General features: G+C 45.7%; 3 protein-coding genes and 1 pseudogene across 3 annotated transcripts in view; 3 read left to right on the forward strand and 1 right to left on the reverse strand.

Annotated features, from left to right (window-relative positions):
• LOC145363731 (uncharacterized) overlaps positions 1–24,957 on the forward strand; it is a 469,439-nt gene that overhangs the window by 348,186 nt on the left and 96,296 nt on the right. The gene's annotated exons all lie outside the window — the stretch shown is intronic.
• Positions 1,985–24,242, reverse strand: LOC145335595 (uncharacterized). Its single transcript, XM_080181402.1, has 5 exons — positions 24,014–24,242; positions 22,790–23,882; positions 14,893–14,990; positions 14,666–14,823; positions 1,985–2,637 (listed from the first exon to the last, which is right to left on the reverse strand). The coding sequence occupies exons 2-5, from the start codon at positions 23,655–23,657 to the stop codon at positions 2,055–2,057; spliced, it is 1,707 nt and encodes a 568-aa protein (XP_080037528.1). The 5' UTR covers positions 23,658–23,882; positions 24,014–24,242; the 3' UTR covers positions 1,985–2,054.
• Positions 5,854–9,231, forward strand: LOC145363490 (uncharacterized). The gene is made up of 2 exons (XM_080218688.1): positions 5,854–6,010; positions 8,019–9,231. The coding sequence occupies exon 2, from the start codon at positions 8,389–8,391 to the stop codon at positions 9,229–9,231; it is 843 nt and encodes a 280-aa protein (XP_080074814.1). The 5' UTR covers positions 5,854–6,010; positions 8,019–8,388.
• LOC145363491 (uncharacterized) lies at positions 17,109–19,716 on the forward strand (annotated as a pseudogene).

A 24,957-nucleotide genomic window follows, 5' to 3' on the forward strand; every position in this document is an offset into this window, starting at 1 on the left:
CTGGCCACATTAACCATTTCATCTCCTGCTGTGTCTCAAGTAGCTGTGTATGTTTGGGACCTGCTCTTCACTCCATCTCACCATGAATTTAGGCTTGCTATTTTTCACATGTAACAAATCAGATGTGCACACTCATTCCGGTTTCCCAAAATCATGTCACACATTCTTAACTCTCAGATGTGCTGTTGTAAAGATCAAATATAGTGTCTGTCTGTCTTATCTCCCTGTTAAGGCGCTGATATTTCATATCCTGGCTGGGCTTTCAAATGTGGATTTCTTTAAAACAAAGTTCACGGATGTAGGAGTGTTTCAGAGACCAAGTATTGTGCTGGCTTTCACTGATTTACAACTCAGCTAATGCAAAGAACAATATGACGGTGTGGTGACACAGTGGTTAGCACTGCTGCCTCACAGTACCAGGGATTCAGGTTTGATTCCTGGCTTGGGTCACTGTCTGTGTGGAGTTTGCACATCCTCCCTGTGTCTGCATGGGTTTCCTCCAGGTGTTCTGGTTTCTTCCCACAGTCCAAAGTTCTGTGGTTTGGGTTGATTGGTTATGTTACATTGACCCTAGTTTCTGAGGATTAGCAGGGTAAATATGTGGGGTTACTGAGATAGGCTGGGATTGTTGTCAGTGCAGGCTCGATGGGCCAAATGGTCTTCTTCTGTACTGTCAGGATTCTATTCTTTGAATATAATGGGCAGCTTGATTATTTTCAGTCTGGGCTAATCCAGTAACCTGGAGTTTTATGACCCTTTTCAAACTGTTGTGTTGAGCCTGATTAAAAGGTCAATGCTGTCTTTGGACATTTCTTTAACAGGAGAAAGGTTTTAGTTTTCTTTTGTCACAAGCTCTTTGGACTGCAGACTGAGAGTAGTGTTTCTCATCTCTTTCCGTGGAGTGAAGATTCTGCTACCTGTGAGTTGCCAGCTGGAAGATAGTGGCAAGCAGTCTGTCTCTCTCTCTCTCTATCTCAAGGTCCTGAAATTTCCAGAACTGGGAAGTCAAAGTTTGAAATCAACGTTTAAAGGACTAATTCACAACAGGTGTTAAAAAGCTGCAAAATCCAGCATCACGTGAGCATACTTGCTTTCTGTGCAAAGCCTAAAACGAGCTGTAAGTTTGTAGGGATTATTTGATTTGGACTTAGCTGTTCAGGTTGATACAAGATCATGGTTGCTTTTTATTGCAATTGGTAAAAATTATGCTAATTTTTCTTCTTATATTTTAACTGTGTTCTTAAATTAACTTTGTTTGCTAAAAACTTCCTCGTGGGTCAGTTGAATCACACCTGGAGTGAAATATCTTATGCTCACTCGAGTGCAAATCTTATGGCTAGGCTGAATTTGTAAAGGACCTTTCATTTCTCCACACCCAAGGTGAGTTATTCAATTTCCTTTATTGTCCAGGACAATATGTTCACAATATTTTTAAAACAGTAATTAAACATTCCCATTCGATTTCAGGTATTAACATATTCTGTTACTTTGTTCTTTATTGTCGATGTCAGACTGGGGTTGTTGCCCTTGGAGCAAAGGAGGTTGAGAGGAGATTTGATAGAGGTGGGCAAGATTCTGACAGATTTAGATAAGGTGGACAAAGAAAAGATGTTCCCATTCACTGATGGGACAAGGACAAGGGGGACACAGATTTAAGGTTTTGAGTCAGAGATGCAGGGGGATGTGAGGAAGAATATTTTGATGCAGTGAATGGTAATGAGCTGGAACTCGCTCACTAAAGGGTGGGGGAAGTGGAGACAATAAACAATTACAAAGGAAATTGGATGGGCATTTAGGGGGTGTTTCAGGCAGAAATGCTGACTAAACATCTCTAAACTTCCTAACACCCTGTCACTCTGTGATTCTTGTGAAATTTAAAACCAGGTATTTGCAACAAGACTCAAAGAGCATCAGCCCACTGGAGGCAAAGTCGAGAGACTGGCCAGTCCAGCAGAAAGAAACCCTCCCCATTGACCAGCAGTGAGAATGAACAAAATGCAGTCCAGGATGTAATTGAGAACAGAAACAATAACAGCAGAATCTAATCCCCCTATTCACTTGTGAACTTGTTGGTGTGTCAGCAGGGTGGATGAATCACAGAATCCCTTCCCACACTGAGAGCAAATGAGCAGTCTCTCCCTGGTGTGAACTCGCTGGTGTGACTGCAGGGTAGATAACCGAGTGAATCCCTTCCCACACACGGGACAGGTGAACGGCCTCTCTCCAGAGTGAACTCGCTGGTGTCTCCGCAGGTTGGATAACTGAGTGAATCCCTTCCCACACTGAGAGCAGGTGAATGGCCTCTCCCCAGTGTGAACTCGCTGGTGTGTCTGCAGGTTTGATAAATGAATGAATCCCTTCCCACACTGAAAGCAGCTGTATGGCCTCTCCCCAGTGTGATCTCGCTGGTGTGTCTGCAGACTGTACAATTGAGTGAATCCCTTCCCACACTGAGTGCAAGTGAATGGTCTCTCCCCAGTGTGAACCCGCTGGTGTGCCCGCAGATGAGATAACTGAGTGAATCTTTTCCCACATTCAGAGCAGCTGAATGGCCTCTCTCCTGTGTGAACTCGCTGGTGTTTCTGTAGGTTGGATGACTTACTGAATCCCTTCCCACACTCAGGGCAGGTGAATGGCCTCTCCCCAGTGTGAACTAGCTGGTGTGTCTGTAGGCTGGATATCTGAGTAAATCCCTTCCCACACTGACAGCAGGTGAATGCACTTTCACCGGTGTGAACTCGCTGGTGTCTCTGCAGAGTGGATGAATCACTGAATCCCTTCCCACAAACACAGCAGGTGAACGGCTTCTCCCCAGTGTGGCTGCGTCGATGAGCTTCCAGTAGAGAGGGCGCTTTGTATCTCTTCCCACAGTCCTCACATTTCCACGGTTTTTCCATATTGTCGGTCTCCTTGTCTCATTGCAGTTTTATCATTTGACGCCTTGTTCACACAGACAACATGGTACAGTCTCTCCCCGCTGTGAATGCTGCGATGTATTTTCAGGCTGTGTAACTGGTTAAAGCTCTTTCCACACTCAGTGCACTGGAACACTCTCACTCAGGTGTGTGTTTGTATCCCAGTGTTTTTCCAGTCGCACTGTTGCTTAAAATCTTGCAGTCGACAGACCGCTCAAACATTTCTCCTTCATATTCAGAGGTTGAGGAAAATTAGTTTCCAAGGAATTGGGTGACTCTGTCAGACTGAGATGTGATATTTAAGATTTATCTGTGTGATTCCTCTTCTAATATCCTGTAAAAACAATTTACAAAAGTCATCAGTGTCAGTACAAGATAGAAATTCAGAACAGACAACTCTAGTTTTTATGGAACATTCTTTCCTCTCTCACTCCACAAAAGCTGTAAATCCCCATCCCACACACTCTCCCTCCATTCTCACTCTGCTGTATCTAATATTCACCCTCCCAATTCTCCTGAAGGTGCTGATTGAAGCTAGTTGACAGATCCATGCTCACTGCTTCCTGTCCTGGACTCAGAGAGCTGAAAATCTCCATGCAGGAGAAATAACAGAAATATGGCTACTTTCTGTTATTTCTCCTGCATGGCAACCAGAACTGTACACAGTTCTTCACCTGTGGCCTAATCAGTGGTTTATACAGGGCAGGGGAAGGCTCGAAGGGCTAGATGGCCTATTCCTGTTCCTATTTCTTATGTACAGCTACATCAGAACCTCCCTGCCCTTATATTCAATGCCTCAGTTAATAAAGGCAAGTATCCCATGTGCTTTCTGAATCCCCTTGTGTACCTGTCCTGCTGTCTTCAGAGATCTATGGACATACACACCAAGGTCACTCTGAACTTCTGTACCTCCAGGATCTGACTATTCATTGTGCATTCTGTTACCTTGTTACTCCTCCCAAAATGCATTACCTCAAACTTTTTAAGGATTGAATTCCATTTGCCCTGGTTCTACCCATCTAACTAAAGTTTTAAAGTTTATGTATTAGTGTCACAAGTAGTCTTACATCAGCTCTGCAATGAAGTTACTGCGAAAATCCCCAAGTTGCCACACTCCAGCATTTGTTTGGATACACAGAGGGAGAATTTAGCATGACCAATGTACCTAACAACACATCTTTCAGACTGTGGGAGGAAATCGGAGCACCTGGAGGAAACCTGTGCAGACATGGGGAGAATGTAAAGGCTCCGCACAGACAGTGACCTAAGCTGGGAATTGAACCCAGGTCCTTGGTGCTGTAAGGCTGCAGTGCCACTCGGTCAGTATTGTCCTGTAATCTAAGGCTTTGCTCATCAGCATTTATGAAATCACCAATCTTTGTGTCACCTGCAAACTTACTTGTTACACCTCCGACATTCACATCCAAATTATTAACTTACACTACAAACAAGAAGAGATGCAACACCTATCCATGCAAAACACCGCTGGACACAGACATCTAGTCACAAAAATTGCATTTCACCATCCCCCTCTGACCCCTGTCACTTTTGGATCCACTTTGGCAAATTATCCAATGAGCTTTCACCTTCTTCATCAGCCATCCATATGGGACCTTGTCAAAAGCCTTACTGAAGTCCATGTAGACTACATCAACTGTAAACAATGAGTCACCTCCTCAAAAATGCAATCAAATTTGTAAGACCTGATCTCCCGTTGCCAAAACCATGCTGTCTATCCTTGATTAATTCTTATCTCCCCAAGTGGAGATTAACTCTGTCCCTCAGAATTTTTTCCAATAGTTTCCCTACTGAAGTTAGACTTACTGGTCTGTCGTTTGCTGTTTTTTCCCTGTGTTCCTTCTTGACCAATGACACCACATTGGCTGTCCTCCAGTCCTGTGGCACTTCTTTTGCAGTGAAAATGCCGGTGTTGTACTGGGGTAAACACAGTAAGAAGTCTCACAACACCAGGTTAAAGTCCAACAGGTTATTTGGTAGCAAAAGCCACTCGCTTTTATAGAACTCTCACTCCACCTGATGAAGGGACAGCACACTGAAAGCTAGTGGCTTTTGCTACAAATAAACCTGTTGGACTTTAACCCGGTGTTGTGAGACTTCTTACTGTGTTTACCTCTCCTGCAGCCAGCTAATTATTGCCAGAGTCACTGCAATCTCCTTCCTTGCCTCCCACAGCAGGCTGGGGATCACCCCATCTCGGCCTGGGGATTTATACAATTTTAGGCCTGTTTCAACCTCCTCCCCTTCAAATGTTAAGTTGTGGAAGTGAATCACAAAGCTGCTCCCTGATATCTATATGACTCACCTGATGAAGGTGCAGTGCTCTGAAAGTCCATGATTCCAAATAAACCTGTTGGACTTTACCCTGATGTTGTGAGACTTCTTACTGTGTTTTCTATACCTACATCATCCCTCCCCACAGTGAATACAGATGCAAAGTATTAATTTAAAACCCCACAAATATCTCCCAGCTCCACGTACAAATTACCACATTACTCCCTAGTGGACCCTATTCTTTCCCTGGTCATCTCCTGTCCTTCACATGATGAAAGAACACCTTTGGATTTCCTCACAGACGCTGCACATAGGCGGAAGTTTTGGCCTGAAGCTCATCGAACAACTTCAGCAGTCACATCATGGAGGAAATGTGATTGGCTGGAGGACCAGAGTACTTCCGGTCCTCCGATCTTTTCTATTGGTCAATACCTCAGTCTGACAGCCGAGCGGGGAGAGCCCCGCACATGCGCAGGTGCCCCTCTCCCTTGGACATGCGCAGTCCCGGCCCGGGGGGGGGAGGGGGCGACCACCGAGCGGCTTCTCGCTCTGGCCGGCGCCGCCAGCCGCTTGTCTGGAAACCTTGGCTCGAGGAGGGGGAAGGGAACAATGGGTGGGGGCGGGGCTCCCGGGTCCGCGAGGCGGAGTCTCCACCCCTCTGACCTTCACGCTGAGCTGCTGACCAATGGGAAGCGTTGGAGGACCGGAACGACACTGGTCCTCCAGCCAATCACAGCCCGGGCTTTGTGTGAATGAAGATTGCGCTTCAGACAGACTGAAACTTCCCCCGGTCTCCCACATCTGTGAGTAAAACACTTTCTGTTCTCCCCCTTTCTATTTCTTCTCTTATTCTGGGGGAAATTGTTGACTTGCAGCAACTGATCACGAGAAATAGAAGCAGGAGTGGCCACCAGGCCCTTCAAGCCTGTCCCGCCATTCAGTGCAATCATATCTAATCTATTTCGGCCTCAACTCCTTTACTGTGCCACTTCCCATAGCCCTCTATCCCTCCATCTATTAAATATTTATCCGCCTCACTTTAAATACTTCTAATCATCCAGTCTCCACCACCCTTTGGGACAGAGAATTCCAGAGATTCACCATCCTCTGCAAAAATAAATTTCTATGCACCTCAGTTTTAAATGACCGACCCTTTATCTTGTAGCTTGTTTGTGATTCTTCCACTCCTGAAAATATTTCACCATCTACCCTATCAAGCCCCCCCACAGGATCTTATATATTTCAATAAACTCACCCCTTTGTCTTCTAAACTTCAAGGAATGCAGACCTAGACAATTTATTCTCTCTTGTCCTCTCATCCCAGGAATTAGGCTGGTGAATCTCCTTTGGACTACTGCCAATGTTACAATATTCTTGTTTAAGAAAGGGAATCAAAACTGTGTTCCAGTTTAGACCTCATTGACACCCTGTGCAGTTGCCACAAAACCTCCCTGCTTTTAAATCCAACCCTTTGCAATAAAGATCAAAATTCCATTTTCCCTTTTACCTATTGTGGGACCTGCCTGCTAGCTTTTTGTGATTCATGCACAAGAACACCCAGATCCCTCTGTACTTCATTCATCTGCAACACCTCTCCATTTGGATAATCTCCTTTTTGATCCCTCCTACTGAAATAAATAGGCGGCGCGGTGGTACAGTGGTTAGCACTGCTGGCTGACAATGCCAGGGATCTGTGTTCGATTCCCAGCTTGGGTCACTGACTGGTTGGAGTTTGCATATTCTCCACATGTCTGCGTGGGTTTCCGCCAGGTGCTAAGGTTTCCTCCCACAGTCTGAAAGACGTGCTGGTTAGATGCATTGGTCTGAACAGGCGCTGGACTGTGACGACTAGGAGAATTTCACAGTAATTTTATTGTGGCATTAATGTTACTTGTGACTAATAAACAAGTAACATTAATGCTGCAGTGAAATTACTTTAAATTTATGAGCTCACATTTCCCCATATTAAACTTAATTTGCCAGATTTTCATCACTCAATCTATCTGTATCCTCATTACAACATGTTCTTCCACCTATCATCATATCATTTGGAAACATTACCTTCTGTTCCTCCCTCCCAGTCATTAATTAAATCATGAACAATTGCGAGCCAAGAACTGATCCTTGTCGTACTCCACTAGTTACATCTTTCCACTCTGAAAATGACCCATTTATTCCAACTCTGTTTTCTATGTGACGGCCAGTTTTTAATCCATACTAATACACTTCCACCAATTCCATGGGCCTTTACTTAATGTACCAGCCTCTTATGCACCACCTTGTCAAATGCCTTTTGGAAATCATAGAATCCCTAGAGTGCAGAAGGAGGCCATTTGGCCCATGTAGTCTGCACTGACTCTTGAACACAGCATCTTTCCCAGGTCCTATCCCCATACCCCCACATTTTTACCCCACTAATCCCCCTAATCTATATCTATTGGGACACAAAGGGGCAATTTAGCATGGCGAATCTGCTTAACCCACAGATCTTTGGATTTGGGAGGAAATCGAAGCACCTGGAGGAAACCCACACAGAGAACATGCAGACTCCATGTAGGCAGTGACCCAAGACTGGAATTGATCCCGGGTCCCTGGCGCTGTGAGGCAGCAGTGCTAACCACAGTGCCACCATGCTGACCTTGTGCCACTCTTACTATTGACTTACTCCTGTTCCTGATGTTCAAAGGGCATTGCACCACCAGCTTTTGAAGGGCCCAACCAGCGATGCCCACATCCATAAAAGAATGAAAAAAAGAGAATTGTCTGTTCTGAATTTCACCCCGCTACTGATTTTGTAAACTCCTTTCACAGGGTATTAGAAATTGAGAATCTACAGTCAAAAATCTCAAATCAAACGTCACGTCAAGATCTGACATCAAGACCACTGAATTCATCAGGAGCTGATAATCACCGCTTTTGGAATCTAGAAGGAGAAATGTCTGTTTCTTCTGTTTGCCCCAAAAGGGTTGAAACATCAGTGTGATTGGAAAAGCACCGAGATACACACACACATCCAAGTGAGAGTGTTCCAGTGCACTGATTGTGGAAAGATCTTTCACTTGTTGCACAGCCTGGAAAAAGCTTTGCACAATTTAGAACAGGGAGACCGTGCACGTGTCGTGTGTGTGGACAAGTCTTCAACTAATCGTTAAACTTTGAGAGTCAAAAAGACACCAGCACCATGGAGAAACCGTGGCAATGTGAGGACTGTGGGAAGAAATGGCAGTTCCCATCTGAGCTGGAAATTCATCGACGCGTTCACACTGGAGAGAGGCCGTTTACCTGCTCAGACTGTGGGAAGGAATTTGCTCATTCATGCAACCTGCAGACACATCAGCGAGTTCACACCGGGGAGAGGCCATTCACCTGTTCTGACTGTGGAAAGGGATTCACTCATTTAACCCACCTCCACACACACAAGCGAGTTCACACTGGGGAGAAACCGTTCTCCTGCTCTCAGTGCGGGAAAGGATTCTCTCAGTTATCCCACCTTCTGAGGCACCAGCGAGTTCATACCAGGGAGAGGCCCTTCTCCTGCAAGGAGTGTGGAAAAACATTCACTACTTCGTGGAACCTGCTGACACACCAGCGAATTCACACTGGGGAGAAGCCATTCACCTGCTGTGCATGTGGGAAAGGGTTCAGTCGGTTGTGCAGCCTGCAGACACACCAACGAGTTCACACCGGGGAAAAACCATTCACCTGCTCTGAGTGTGAGAAGGGATTCGCTCAGTTATCCCACCTACTGTCACACCAGCGAGTTCACACCGGGGAGAGGCCGTTCATCTGCAGCATGTGTGGGAAGGGATTCAGTGAATCATTCACCCTGTTAATACACCAGCGAGTTCACAAGGACGAGAGGCCATTCACCTGCTCAGAGTGTGGGATGGGATTCACTAAATCGTCCAACCTGCTGACACACCAACATGTTCACACAGGGGAGAAGCCGTTCCCCTGCTTAGTGTGTGGGAAGGGATACACTCAGTTATCCAGCCTGCGGAGACACCAGAAAGGTCACAAGTGATGATGGATTTTGCTGCTCCTGCTGCTGTTAATCTCGTCCTCCACTGAACCAGGTTCATTCTGATTGTTGGAGGAGTCGGAAGGTTCTTTCTGCTGGACTGATCAGTCTCACAACTTTACTACCTGTCGGTTTTTGAGAATTGTTGCAAGTATCTACTTTCATATTTTATTTGCATTGCAGAGTTAAATAGTGTTTGGAATGTCAAAGATATTTGTTCAAAACTGTTTGGAACTCCTGAAATCATGCCAGGTTTCCATGGAGATGAGCTGTGGTGGTTTGAATGTTCTGTTTAATTTCTCTGGCTGTGTCTCACAGAAGGAAACTGCAAAGCTTTGAGTCTAAATTAGCTGTGATCGAGTGGGACACTACATTAAAAGATATGATCTAGACAATTAAGGGTGAGTATTTAAGGAATGCAGTACTGGACTGATATTGTCACTGGAATGGCAATCCAGAGACCGAGGTTAATGCCCAGCCGTCACAGGTTAAATCCCACCATAGTAGATCAATCAATAAGAATCTGGAACTAAATGTCTAACGGTGACCGTGAAACCATTGTCAGTTGTCAGAAATACCCATCTGGTTCACTGATGTCCTTTCGGTAAAGAAATCTGCTGTCCTGGTCTGGTCTATATGTGGCTCCAGAGCCACAGCAATGTGGTTCACTTTTAAATGTCTTCTGAAATGGCCTAGCAAGTCACTCATTCGTATCAAATCACTAGAAAGACTATAAGGAATAAAATTGAACTTTCTACAGTACCAAACATTAACAGCAAGCGATAGAGTTGAATGATCGCACTATCAATGGATCAGATCTGAGCTCTGCAGTCCTGTCAGTAATATTCATACTGTACAAGTGCCACACAATGAGTGTCTCCATCATGAGAGAATCGAACCATTGCCCCTTTACATTCAATGACATTGCCATTCTGAATTCCCTGACTATCAACAGGCTGGGGATTACATTGACCAAACTGAAAGGAACCAGCCATATTAATACAATGGCTACAAGAGATGTCAGAGGCTGGGAATTTGCAGCCAGTAACTCACCTCTTGACTCCTGAGAGCCTGCCCACCATTTACAAGTCAGGAATGTGATAGAATACTGTCCACTTGCCTGGGTGAATGCAACTCCAGCAATACTCGAGAAGCTCGCCATCATCCAGCTCACTTGATCAGCACCCCATTCACAAACATTCTCTCCTTCTACCACCGATGCACAGGGGCAGCAGTGTGTACCATCTATAAAATGTACTGCAGGAATTCAATGAGGCTGCTTAGACAGCACCTTCACATCCTGTGACTTGTACCATCAAGAGGGACAAGGGCAGCAGAAACATGGGCACATTACCACCTGGAAGTTCCCCTCCAAGCTACAGACCAGCCTGACTTGGAAATATGTCGCTGTCCCTTCACTGTCACTGTGACCCAGAACTCCCTCACCACCAGCACTATGGGTGTACCTGCACCACATGGACTGCCGACGGTTGAAGAAGGCAGCTCACCTACACCTTAAGGATAATCAGGAATAGACAATAAATTCCAGCTGAGCCAGCGATGCCCACATCATATGAATGAAAAAAATTGAGAATTGGAGTGGGGCAATTAATGGTTTGGGAGAAATAACACTGAGTAAGAACTGTCCACGTGTTAGATAGGGGTGAAGAGAGAGCTGGAGAATCTTTTACATCAGACTTGATCTGTTGCTTGAAGCATGTGTCCTTATGTTCGAGTAACCTAGAACTCACAGCGCTCCTTCAGAAGATTGAGCAGATGTTACCCGAGGCAGGGCCAAAACAGAAGTGGAAAATAACAGAGTGAAATTGAGTGAGGGATCAGAGAGAGAGTTCTCCTCCCCCTCGAGGTGTGGAATGTAAGAATCCTGGGGGACCCTGGACTTCAGGTTTTCTTGCTAATTAGTGAACATTAAATTAAATTCTCTGACTGGCTGTGCCTTGATTTTGAATTTGATTGTTACACTTCTCCTGTTTTTATTCCTGTTGTGATTACACTGTGGGTAAGGATGGTTGACAGGTGACAGGATGGGAAATTGTGGTTTGGGTCTTCACTGACCAAATGTTTTATTGATCCGAAAGGTGTAAAAGGGACAAAACATCATCAGAAATCTGGCAGAGCTGAGAACAGACAACTTGCTGTGTGGGAACAGGGAGTTAAACAGCTCCCAGAGGACAGAAAGAACAAGAATGCCTTGAATCCTGGATGACACCTGTGTGTCAAGGCCACCATGTTTTCACTGCTTGGCACGGGAATGCTGACTCCCTGTATCAGGGACGCAGTGTGGAAAGATAATTGAGAGTTTGACGTGGCTTGGGTGGGTACAGATGGTTCAGTGACAGGTTTTGTAATTGGTTTGTTCAAACGTTAGCTCGGCAGTGATTGGGTTAAATCAGCCTCCATGGACTTTTTGAAGTAAAAAAGTCAAAAAAGGGATTCCCTGAGCACACAGATTTGTTGAGGTTTTACATTTTGCATCGCCTGGTGCCGTGGTATCTGAGACAGAGCAGGGAGCATTTCCATGGAGATGCTGCTTCTACCCAGAGTGTAATGGTAATGCTGCTGCACTTTGATACTACTGCTCAGACATTAGACTGTGTCAGCTCTTATTGATACTGAATAAAATCTAACCACTGTCACCAATAAGGCTTATCAATGGGAATCATTTCAGAGATTGGGAAAAGGGGAGAAAGGGTTAATTGATTCCCTGAACCCCATTTTCTAACATCACTGTGTCAAAAATAAAATCTCATCTCCCCCTCTGGCTCCTTTGCCAATTACCTTAGAGAGACTCACTTTCTGTTAAAGAGCCTGCCCAACCCCTCTCACCCACTTTCCGTAAACTGCATCAATCTCATCAGGAAAAGACCAGAAAAATCAAATATTTTTACTGATTAAAGTTTATTAATGAAACAGAACACTGTTAATATAAACAGAAAATGACTTGAGGATCAAAGACAACCAGAGTAAAAGGATGTTCACAATGTTCTGGACACAAATGGTTTCTCTTCAGCTCCTCTGTACCCTGTTCCTGTGACTCCCCACTTTGGACACAGGGACACTGAACCCCGGGGGTCACGTTACCATCAGACCCAGTCACCTCTGCCCGAGCCCCGATTGTTTTGAGGCCCATTTCCCAGTCAGTCCTCCAGCACCTTCCTGTCTCTCTATTAGTGTGATGTCCATGGCAGTTTCCCAACTGGGGCACAGGCCCCGTTATTTGGAGCTAAATTCAGCTCTCAGCTCCCTCGCTTGGCTGTAACTGACACAAGCAATAGAGAGACAGAAAGGTGCCCCAGGCTCAAATGGGAAGTCAAAACTGTTGCTCTGTGACGTAGCGAGCATTTATCTGGTCAATCGATGTTTCTGATGTCAGTCAGAATGTCCATCATTACTTTTCACCCGTTGCTTACTCTGTATTTTATAAAAGTAAAGTTTTTAAACTTTTACAGAATGGTCAGCTTTAAGGCTTCAGTAGTTCGTGATGAGGTCATCCAAAGGTCAAAGCCTCTCTTTTTTCCTTCCTGTTTAACTAAGGGTTGTGTGGAATATTCCATTCAGGGGGAGGTGGTGGGAATGTCTCTGGCCGAGTAATACAGAGACCCAGCAAAGGATCTGGGGACAGGCAGCTGGTGGGATTTGAATTCAGTGAATCAATCTGGAATTATATAAAGTTAGTCTTAGAAATGGTAACCATGAAACTATCGATTGTTGTAAAAACCCATCCGGTTCACCCTATTAATAACCCCTATTGGGGAAGGAAATCTGCCATCCTCAGCCGATCTGGCCTACAAGTAAATCCAGACCTACACAGAGATGTGGGTGACTCTTAACTGCCCCTCTGGCTGAGCAAGTCACTCCATTCAAGGGCAATTAGGAGATGAGCAACGTGTGCTGGGGCTTTGCCAGCAGTGTCCACATTCCCAGGAAAGAATAAAGAATATTCCACAGAAAGTGATGGGTGATTTGAAATGAATTGAAAGTAGGTCAGGAGGTGCTCGTATTATCCAGAGCTGCTTTTCAATGGATCCCCCTGTTTAAAATAAAAACACATCAGTCTGCCCCTTTCCCAGACACAGTTGACCTTGGAATATCACAATGCTGTTTTTAAACATTCCTTTGTTAAAGAATCAGTCATTTAGAATTGTGAAACAGACAGAAATTAAATGTTCCGTTTTTCCTGGGATCCTCCTGTGCCTGGCACTGGTGTCCTGAACAAGATTATTAACATTCTCTTGGTTAAAGGCTCCTGTACTGTTCTACGTTCTATTCATGATCTCCATCTAGAAAAAGGAAATAGAGTCCATGGAGAAAGGGCAAGAAAGATTGACAAGAATAATCGCAGAACTGTAATCACTTGTGAACTCACTGGTGTTTCACCAAATTTGTTGACTGAGTGAAACCTTTCCCAGTCAGAGCAGGTGACCAGCCTCTGCCTGGTGTGAACTCACTGGTGGGACATTAGTTCCCGAGAGCTTTTGAAGCCAGGCCCACATTTAAAGGGTCTCTCCTGGGTGTGATGATGTTGTGTTTGGGCAGGCTGGATAACCGAGTAAATCCTTTCACACACACCGAGCAGGTGAATGGTTTCTCCCCGGTGTGAACTCACTGGTGTTTTAGCAGTGTTGATGATATTCTAAACCTCCCTGAACAGTGAGAGCAGCTGAATGGCCTCTCCCCGGTGTGAATGTGCTAGGGGATCATCAGCTTCTCAGAGCTGGCCTCTCGGGCAGATAATTTAAAGGGGCTCTCCTTGGAGTGAGTGGCTTTGTGTCTCAGCAGGCTGGATGAATGAATGAATCCCTTCCCACACACAGAGCAGGTGAATGGTCTCTCCTCAGTGTGAGTGCACTGGTGTATCCGCAGGCTGGATGACGTTTTAAACCTCTTTGTGCAGTGAGAGCAGCTGAACGGTCTCTCCTCAGTGTGAACGCGCTGGTGGTATTCCAGTTCCCGAGAGCTTTTGAATCTGCTCCCACAGTCAGAGCATTTAAATGGTCTCTCATTGGTGTGAGTGAGATTGTGTGCGCGCAGGTTCGATGAATGAGTGAATCCCTTCCCACACACCAAGCAGGTGAATGGCCTCTCCCCAGTGTGAACTCGCTGGTGTATCTGCAGGTTGTATGATGTTCTAAACCTCTTTGAGCAGTGAGAGCAGCTGAACGGTGTCTCCTCAGTGTGAATGCGCTGGTGGGACACCAGATCTCCAGAACATTTGAAGGCATTCCCACAGTCAGAACATTTAAAGGGTCTCTCATTGGTGTGAGTGACTTGGTGTGTCTTCAGAGTGGATGACTGATTGAATCCCTTCCCACACAAAGTGCAGATGTACGGTCTCTCCCCAGTGTGAACTCGCTGGTGTATCTGCAGGTTGGATGATGTTCTAAATTTCTTTGTGCAGTGAGTACAGCTGAATGGCCTTTCCCCAGTGTGAACTCGTTGGTGTCTCTGCAGATTAGTTAAGTGAGCGAATCCCTTCCTACACACAGAGCAAGTGAATGGCCTCTCCCCAGTGTGACGGCGTTGATGAATTTCCAGCTCAGATGGGAAACTGAATCCCTTCCCACAGTCCCCACACTTCCAAGGTTTCTCCATGGCGCGGGTCCTTGTGATTCTCCAGGTTAAACAATCAGTTAAATCTCACACAGAACACGGGTACAGTCTCTCCCCGCTGTGAATGCTGCGATGTATTTTCAGGCTGTGTAACTGGTTAAAGCTCTTTCCACACTCAGTGCACTGGAACACTCTCACTCAGGTGTGTGTATCTCAGTGCATTTCTAGTCACAGCGATGTTTACAATCTTTTGAAGCCAAGAGGCCAAACAAAAATTTCTCCGGCAAGGGTCAAAGGCTGATGATATTCAGATTGCAAGAAATTGAGTCACTTTGTCAGATCGAGATGTGACGTTGGAGATTTCTGTCTGATTTCTCCTTATTTAATATCCTGTAAGTCAATTTAGAAAAAAAAAATCGCAATTCAGAATAGATCAAAATTCAAATCTACATTTCCAGTTCCTATGGAGCATTCATTAAAAACAGTTATGGAACATTAACCTTGCAGGAGAAAGGGAATAAAGAAGTGGAATAGGACTGACTGGATTGTCTACAAAGAGTGATGGCTGATGGCTCCTTCTGTGCTGTAATGACTCGATGAGTGGAAACATATAACATAGTTTCAGTGCTACATTACGAGACGAGAAATAATAAATTTACTTTGTTACAGAACCATAAATAAATCAAAACTACAATATAACAACACTTGGCATATCTCTGTCCTATATTAATTGATTATTCTTTTAAATGTCAGCCATCTCCTGGGGAAGCCAGCCATTTAATTGTGAACATTAGAAAAGGGACCTTTTAGCCAGACAAATCAATGTGTCAAGCTGAGGAAGCAAAGAATGTCAATGTTTTTAAGAGAAAGAGAGACCTGGCCCAACCTTTCCAGAGTCTGCATCCTTCCTGGATTCACCTCCTTTCCCTTCAGTTGCTACAAGTCCGCAATTTCCCCCAGAATCAGAAAAGGAAAGAGGAGAAAAGAAAGTGTTTTACTCACAGATGTTGGAGATGAAAGGAAGTCAGTCTGGCTGAAGCTCAATCTTCATTCAGAGAGAGAGCAGCAGCAGCTTTGCTGGGCAGGAATGAGCAAGAAAACAAATTCATTGTCCCATTTCCGCATTCAGACTGTGGGGACTCTGATTGGCTGGCGGACCAAAATCCTTCCGGTCCTCCAACGCTTCCCATTGGCCAGCATCTCAGCATGCGGGCCAATGGGTGGGCACTCACCTGCACAGGCACAGCTTCCCCTCTCCCTTGGACATGCGCAGTCCATTTTCGGGGGGGGGGGAGACCACCGAACGGCTTCTCGCTCTGGCCGGAGCCGCCAGCCGCTTGTCTGGAAACCTTGACTCGAGGAGGGGCAGGGGGAGGGGAGCAATGGGTGGGGGCGGGGCTCCCGGGTCAGCGCGCCCGGGCCTGCGCACTGGAATCCGGACACCTCACTGCGGAGCAGATTGATTCCTATTGGCTGATTCAGGCGGGGCTCTATTGTGACGCCATAGTGCGGAAGTTGCCCAATGAGCTTCAGAGTGAAACTTCCTCCTCTGGGCAACATCTGGGAGGAAATCAATGTTTCCCCCTTTCCATTTCTTTTCTCATTCTGGGGGTAATTGGGGACTTGCAGCAACTGAAGGGTAAGGAAGTGAATCCAGTCTGTATATTCCACACATTTTTAATCCAGACATATGGACATAGATCTGTCTAACAGCCTGCATGGAGATTTTCAGCTCTGTGCCCAGGACAGGAAGCAGTGAGTATGGATCTGTCAATCAGCTTCAATCAGCACCTTCAGGAGAATTGGGCGAGTGATACAGCAGAGAATGGAGGGAGAGAATATGGGATGGAGATTTACAGCTTTTGGAGAATGAGAGAGTAAAAAAATTGCATAGAAAGTAGAATTGTTCTGAATTTCGATCCTGTACTGACACTGATGACATGTGCCAATTTGTTTTACAGAATATTGAAAAAAGAATCACAGGCTAAAATCACAAACATCACGTCTCGTTCTGGCAGAAGCATACTGTTTGGGACCTGAATATCATCGGCCATTGAATCTGGAAAGAGAAATTGTTGTCCGGTTTGTCGATTTGAAAAGATTTCAAACATCAATGTGACTGGAAAAGCAACAACACGTGGCCACACTCAAGTGAGTGTTCCAGTGCACTGACTAAAGAGCTTTAACCAGTTATACAGACTGAATAAATATCACATCATTCACAGCGGGGAGAGACTGTATTGTGTTCTGTGTGTGGGCGAGGCTTCAACTAATTGTCCACACAAGAGAGAGGTAAGGACACCTGCACCATGGAGAAACCATGGCAATGTGCAGACTGTGGAAAGAGATATAGATTCCCATCTGAATTGGATGCTCATCGGCGCAGCCACACTGGGGAGAGGCCGTTCATCTGCTCTCAGTGTGGGGAGGGATTCATTCGGTTTTCCCACCTGCAGACACACCAGCGAGTTCACACCGGGCAGAAACCATTCACCTGCCCTCAGTGTGGAAAGGGATTCACTGTGTCATCCACCTTACAGAGACACCAGCGAGTTCACACTGGAGAGAGGCCATTCACCTGCTCTCAGTGTGGGAAGGGATTCAACCAGTTATCCAACCTGCGGACACACCAGCGAGTTCACACTGGAGAGAGGCCATTCACCTGCTCTCAGTGTGGGAAGGGATTCACTCGGTTATCCGACCTGCAGATACACCAGCGAGTTCACACTGGGGAGAGGCCATTCACCTGCTCTGAGTGTGGAAAGGGATTTGCTGTGTCATCCACCTTCCAGAAATACCAGCGAATTCACAGTGGGGAGAAGCCGTTCACCTGCTCTCATTGCGGGAAGGGATTCAACCAGTTATCCGACCTGCAGACACATCAGCACGTTCACACTGGGGAGAGACCGTTCACCTGTTCTCAGTGTGGGAAGGGATTCACTCGACGATCCTACCTGTGGACACACCAGCGAGTTCACACTGGGGTGAGGCCATTTACCTGCTCTCAGTGTGGGAAGGGTTTCAGTCAATTATCCAACCTGCGGAGACACCAACGAGTTCACATGGGGAGAGGCCATTCACCTGCTCTCAGTGTGGGGAGGGATTCACTCTGTTATCCATTATGCAGAGACACCAGCGAGTTCACACTGGGGAGAGAACATTCCCCTGCTCTCAGTTTGAGAAGAGATTCACTGACTCATCCAGCCTGCAGAGACACCAGCGAGTTCACACTGGGGAGAGAACATTCCCCTGCTCTCAGTGTGAGAAGAGGTTCACTGACTCATCCAGCCTGCAGAGACACCAGCGAGTTCACAGTGGGGAGAGGCCATTCACCTGCTCTCAGTGTGGAAAGGGATTCACTGTGTTATCCCTGATTCCCGGCTCGGGTCACTGTCTGTGTGGAGTTTGCACATTCTCATCGTGTCTGCGCAGGTTTCCTCCGGGTGCTGTAGTTTCCTCCCACAGATCCAAAGATGTGTGGGTTAGGTTGATTGGCTATGCTAATATTGCCCCTTAGTGTCCTGGGATGTGTGGGTTAGAGGGATTAGTGGGTTAATGTGTAGGGATATGAGGATAGGGCCTGGGTGGGATTGCGGTCGGTGCAGACTCGATGGGCTGAAGGGCCTGTTTCTGCACTGTAGGGTTCTATGTTCTAAACTGCTTTCCAAAATGAAACTTGTGGAACTGATCCACTTCAGATCAGCCATGATCTTATTGAATGGAGGGGCAGACTCGAAGGGCTAGATGGCCGACTCCTGCTCCTACTTCTTACGTTCTTAAAAGCCTAAAGGAAAAAACTCCGATCACCTGACTGCCACAGTTTAGCTCCACCCTGTAATGACATCACTCAATCTATAAGCAGCATGATTTTTTAAAAAAACTTTTTTCCAGGTATACTTACCTGATATAATTCCCCAAAAGCTGTAAATCTCCATCCCACACTCTCCCTCCATTCTCACTCTGCTGTATCTAATATTCACCCTCCCAATTCTCCTGAAGGTGCTGATTGAGGCTGATTGAGAGATCCATGCTCACTGCTTCCTGTCCTGGACACAGAGAGCTGAAAATCTCCATGCAGGCTGCCAGACAGATATCTGTCTATCTGACTGGACTAGCAATGTGTGGAATATACAGACTGGACTCACTTCCTTTCCCTTCAGTTGCTGCAAGTCCCCAGTTTCCCCAGAATGAGAAAAGAAATGGAAAGAGGGAGAAAAGAAAGTGTTTTGCTCACAGATGTTGGAGACAGGAGGAAGTTTGAGTCTGTCTGAAGCTCAACATGCGTTCACACAAAGCCCGCGCTCTCATTGGCTGGAGGACCAGCTCCTTCCGGTCCTCCAATTCTTTCCATTGGTCAATCGCTCAGAAGGTCAGGGGTGGGCACATGTGCAGCTTCCTGCTCCCTTGGTCATACAAGTGGTCTGTTCTCAGCTCTGAGAGATTCCTGCTGAAGTTTAGCTCCTTTTACACCTTTCAGATCAATAAAACATTTGGTCAATGAAGACCCAAGCCACAATTTCCCATCCTACCACCATCCTTACCCAGAGTGCAATCACAACAGGAATGAAAACAGGAGAAGTGTAACAATCAAATTCAAAATCAATGCACAGCCAGTCAGAGAATTTAATTTATTGTTCACTAATTAGTAAAAAAACCTTAAGTAGGGGGTCCCCCAGGATTCTTACAGTCTACAGCTTGAGAGAACTTTCTCTCTGACCCCTCACTCAATTTCACTCCGTTATTTTCCAGTTCTGTTCTGGTCCCGCATGGGGGTAATATCTACTCGATTCTTTCTACTCCTGAAGGAGCGCTGTGAGTTCTAGGTTACTCGTACATAAGGACAAGTGCTTCAAGCAACAGATCAAGCATGGATGTAAAAGATTCCCCAGCTCTGTCGACCCTGATCCAACTTGTTGACACTTCGTAATCAGTACTATTTCTCCCAAGAACTGAATTGTCCCAAGCTATATTATCTATTTTACTTCAATTTTCCTCACTTCGTGTTTAATTGGATTCCGTTTGATTTGAACTCAGTTTCTCTCTGGAGTGTGTGTCAATACCTTGATTTTGTCCCATTGTTGGGTCTCAATCCTCTGGCCACATTAAGCATTGCATTTCCTGCTGTGTCTCAAGTGGCTGTGCGTGTTTGGGACCCGCTCTTCACTCCAACTCATCACGAATTTAGGCTTGCTATTTTTCCCATACAATAAATCACCTCTGCACACTCACACCGGTATCCCAAAACCATGTCACACATTCTTAACTCTCAGAGGTGTTGATGAAAAGATCAATGTGCCTTTCTTTCTTATCTCCTCCTATTATGGTGCTGATATTTCATACAGTAGCCGGGCTTTCTTTTAAACAGAATTCATGGACAAGGATGTTAAAAGTTCCAAGAGAAAGTGATCCACTGGTTCATCCCATCCCATGTTTTAGGAGTGTTGATGGAAAGGAGATCATTGATATTGTTAAATACTATAAAAATAAAAGACTACCAATTCAAACAATACTGAAATGTCAATCATTAAGCAGATTATTGATTGTGGAGTAAAATCATTGACTTATATTTGCAACCAGTTTTTTCAAACTGGGCTATTTCCTTGCAAAATGAGAATACACAAAGTTACTCCATGGTATAAAGCTGGTGACAATCATGAATATGCTAATTACAGGAGAGTGTCTTCATTTTTCTCATTTTTCAAAGAAAAGAAAAGTTATTTGCTAAATGACGAGTGTAGGGTGTCGAAATTTGCTGATGACACCAAGATTGGGGGAAAGGCAAATTGTGCGGAGGGTGTGGAGAGTCTGCAGAAGGATCTAGATAGGCTGGGCGAATGGGCCAGGAAATGGCAAATGGAATTTAATGTTGGCAAGTGTGAGGTGGTCCACTTTGGTAGGAAGAATGGTAGGAAGGACTATTACTTACGTGGCGAAAAACTGCAGCAGGCAACGGTGCAGAGGGACCTCGGGGTCCTTGTGCATGAGTCGCAAAAACCCAGCCTGCAGGTGCAGCAGGTGGTCAGGAAGGCGAATGGGATGCTGGCCTTCATAGCGAGGGGGATTGAATATAAAAGTAGGGAGGTCTTGCTGCAGCTGTATAGGGCATTGGTGAGGCCGCAGCTGGAGTACTGTGTGCAGTTTTGGGCGCCGTACTTACGCAAGGATATTTTGGCCCTGGAGGGAGTGCAGAGGAGGTTTACTAGGCTGATACCGGAGTTGAGGGGGTTGAGCTATGAGGAGAGGCTGAATAAACTAGGCTTGTACTCGTTGGAGTTTAGAAGAATGAGGGGAGATCTCATTGAGACGTATAAGATGATGAATGGGATGGATAGGATAGAGGTGGAAAGACTCTTCCCGCTCAAAAAAGACAGTAGGACTAGGGGGCACAGCCTCAAGATAAAGGGGGGGCGGTTCAGAACGGAGTTGAGGAGGAACTTCTTCACTCAAAGGGTGGTGAATCTCTGGAATTCTCTGCCCGTTGAAGTGGTGGAGGCTGCCTCGCTAAATATTTTTAAGAAGCGGGTTGATGGGTTTTTGATAAGAGAAGGGATTAAGGGTTATGGGGAGAGGGCGGGAAAGTGGAACTGAGCCACGACAGATCAGCCATGATCTTATTGAATGGCGGGGCAGGCTCGAAGGGCCAGATGGCCTACTCCTGCTCCTATTTCTTATGTTCTTATGTTCTTATGATCTGATAATTCCATTACTCAATATAACTCAGTGTATAACAGTGAGATCAAGTCAGTCTCTCATTATCACTGATGGAATTTGTGGAGGAAATGACAAATGCTGTGGATAAAAATACATTTACAATACAGGTTTTTACTGATCTTACACAGATTTTGATACAATTGACTTGGAATATTACTTAAAACACTGGAAACATAAGAGATTAGGGGAGTAGTGAATAAGTGGTTCAGAAGTCATTTGGAAAATCTCAACAGTAGATGATATGAATAAGATTTTGTGAATATTCTGAAAGCCAGTTTGTGACACTAATAAATAAATATACTATGATAATTTCATGTTCAATATAAATGAATCAATTCAGTGTAACTTAGGTAAGGGACCATTAACTACTCCCACAAGAGACCTCATATCTTTTCTATTTCTTATCTCGACCCAAACCGATTCTTCATCCTGATCTTTCAGACTAAGATGGTCTTTCTGAACTGAACTAATGTCATTGTTAATTAATGGGAGAGATCCTGTCACTTTTCTGAGCTTCCTGCCATTCTGTTATGTCAAATACCCTTCAGTATTTAGATCCCAGCCTTGGTCACCTTTCAACCAAATCTCTCCAATGTCTGTCAGGACACAAATATTTATCTCTACCCACGCTGACAATTCATTCTTTTTGTTACAAACGCAGAGTACATTTTCAGAGATTTAATTATCTAATAGGGATTTAATGAGAAACCTCTTTACCCAGCGGGCGGTGAGAATGTGGAACTCACTACCACAGCGAGTGGTTGAGGTGAACAGCATGAATACACTGAAGGGGAAGCGAGATACATACATGAGGGAGAAAGGAATAGAAGGATATGCTGATGGGGGAGATGAAGAGGGGTGGGTGGAGGCTCATGTGGAACATAAATACTGATACAAACCAATTCAGCTGACTGACCTGGCCCTGTGCTGTAGACTCACTGGAACAGAGATAAAATGTATTTATCTTAGATCTACCTGTGGTGGTAGGGAAACACTATTTATGATCTAGGATAAAATAAACATCCTTCACCAGTTTTTGTGGATCATTTCAGTGGAAATGTGCTCTCTCAGGCTCAAAGAGCAACAGCCCACTGGAAACAAAGTCATGAGACTGGCCAGTCCAGCAGAAAGAAACCCTCCAACCCTCCCACTTCACCAACTGTCAGAATGAACGTGGATCAGTCCTGGGTGTGATTAACAGCAGAATCCAATGTTTGTAATCGCTTATGAACTTGCTGGTGTCTCAGCAGGTGGGATGATCGTGTGAATCCCCTTCCACATTCAGTGCAGGTAAATGGTCGCTCCCCAGTGTGAAGTCGCTGGTGTGTCAGCAGGTTGGATAAACGACTGAATCCCTTCTGACACACAAAGCAGTTAAATGGCCTCTCCCCAGTGTGAACTCGCTGGTGTGAAATCAGGTTGGACGAATCACTGAATCCCTTGCCGCACACTGAGCAGGTGAACGGCCTCTCCCCAGTGTGAACTCGCTGGTGTGTCTGCAGGCTGGATGCCTGACTAAATCCCTTCCCACACAGAAAGCAGGTGAATGGCCTCTCCCCACTGTGAATTCGCTGGTGTGAAAACAGATTAGATGAATCACTGAATCCTTTACCACACTCAAAGCAGGTGAAGGAAGCCTCCCCAGTGTGAAGTTGCTGGTGTCTCAGCAGGTTGGCAGAGTTACTGAATCCCTTCCCACACACAGAGCAGGGGAATGGTCTTTCGCCGGTGTGAACTCGCTGGTGTGAATACAGGTTGGATGACTGAGCAAATCCTTTACCACACATGGAGCAGATGAATGGCCTCTCCCCAGTGTGAACTCTCTGGTGTGTCTGCAGGGTGGATGAATCGCTGAATCCCTTCTCACACACAGGGCAAGTGAATGGCTTCTCTCCATTGTGAACTCGCTGGTGTATCAGCAAGTGTGATGACTGAGTGAATCCCTTCCCACAATCAGAGCAGGTGAACGGCCTCTCCCCTGTGTGAACTCGCTGGTGTGTCAGCAAGATCGATAACCGAGTGAACCCTTTCCCACAATTGGAGCAGGTGAATGGCCTCTCCCCAGTGTGAATGCGTCGATGAATTTCCAGCACCGATGGGGAACGGAATGACTTTTCACAGTCGCCACATTGCCATGGTTTTTCCATGATCTGAGTGTCTTTCTGTCTCTCCTGTAGTTTTCACAAAATGTGCACTGGAACACTGTCACTTGGGTTGCACATGACTCGATGCTTTTCTGTTCACACCAAATAGTTCACCCAATTCAAAAAGTTTCTTGTTCCAGATTCAAAACCGATGACATTCAGTTCCCATGAATTGAGTGATTGTTTGATCTTGACATTTCTGTCAGCAAATCGTCTCCTTCTAATTTCCTGTAAAAAGAATTTACAAAAGTCATCACTGTCAGAACAAGATGGAAATTCAGACCAGTCATTTCTAGTCCCTGTGGAACACTACAAAGGATGCCAATGCCTTTAAGAGAGAGAGAGAAACCTGGGCCAACCTTTCCAGAGTCTGCAACCTCCCTGGATTCACTTCCTTACCCTTCAGTTGCTGCAAGTCCCCAATTTCCCCCAGAATGAGGAAAGAAATGGAAAGGGGGAAACATTGATTTCCTCCCAGATGTTGCCCAGAGGAGGGAGTCTGAATCTGAATCTGAATCAATTAAACTTCCGTATTGTGACGTCGACAATGGAGCCTGTCTGAATCGCTCAATAAGAATCAGTCTCTTCTGCGATTACATCATGGAGTTTCGGTGCGCAGGCGCGCAGACCCGGGAGCCCCGCCCCCACCCATTGTTCCCCTCCCCTTGCCCCGCCTCGAGCCAACGTTTCCAGACAAGCGGCTGGCGGCTCCGGCCAGAGCGAGAAGCCGCTCGGTGGTCTCCCCCTCCCCCCCGGCCCGGGAATGCGCATGTCCAAGGGCGAGGGGCAGCTGCTCATGTGCGGGTTAGCCCGCCTCCTGACCTTCGTGCTGGGGTGTTGACCAATGGGAAAAGTTGGAGGACCGGAAGGACTTTGGTCCTCCAGCCAATCAGGTCTTTGTGACACTCAGATTGAGGTCCACAACAGACTAAAACCTCCTGCCTTCATTTGTGAGTAAAACACTTTCTTTTCTCTTTCTTTCCATTTCTTTTCTCATTCTGGGGGAAATTGGGGACTTGCAGCAACTGAAAGGAAAGGAAGTGAATCCAGGGAGGCTGCAGACTCTGGGAAGTTTGGCCCAGGTGTCTCTCTATCAAAGACATTGACATTCTTTCGCTCCCTCAGTTTGACACATTTATTTGTCTGGGTAAAAGGATGATCTCTTTCCTAATGTTCACAATTAAAGAGATAGTTTCTCCAGGAGTTGGCTGACTTTTAAAGGGACAGTAAATTAAGACAGGCCAGAGATGTCTAGTCTTGTAATATGGTACAGATTAGATCTTTATTTGTAATAAAATACAGG

This window comes from Carcharhinus amblyrhynchos, unplaced genomic scaffold (assembly GCF_965287045.1).
Source record: "Carcharhinus amblyrhynchos unplaced genomic scaffold, sCarAmb.v2.hapA scaffold_39, whole genome shotgun sequence".
In the NCBI taxonomy this organism is placed as follows: Eukaryota; Metazoa; Chordata; class Chondrichthyes; order Carcharhiniformes; family Carcharhinidae; genus Carcharhinus; species Carcharhinus amblyrhynchos.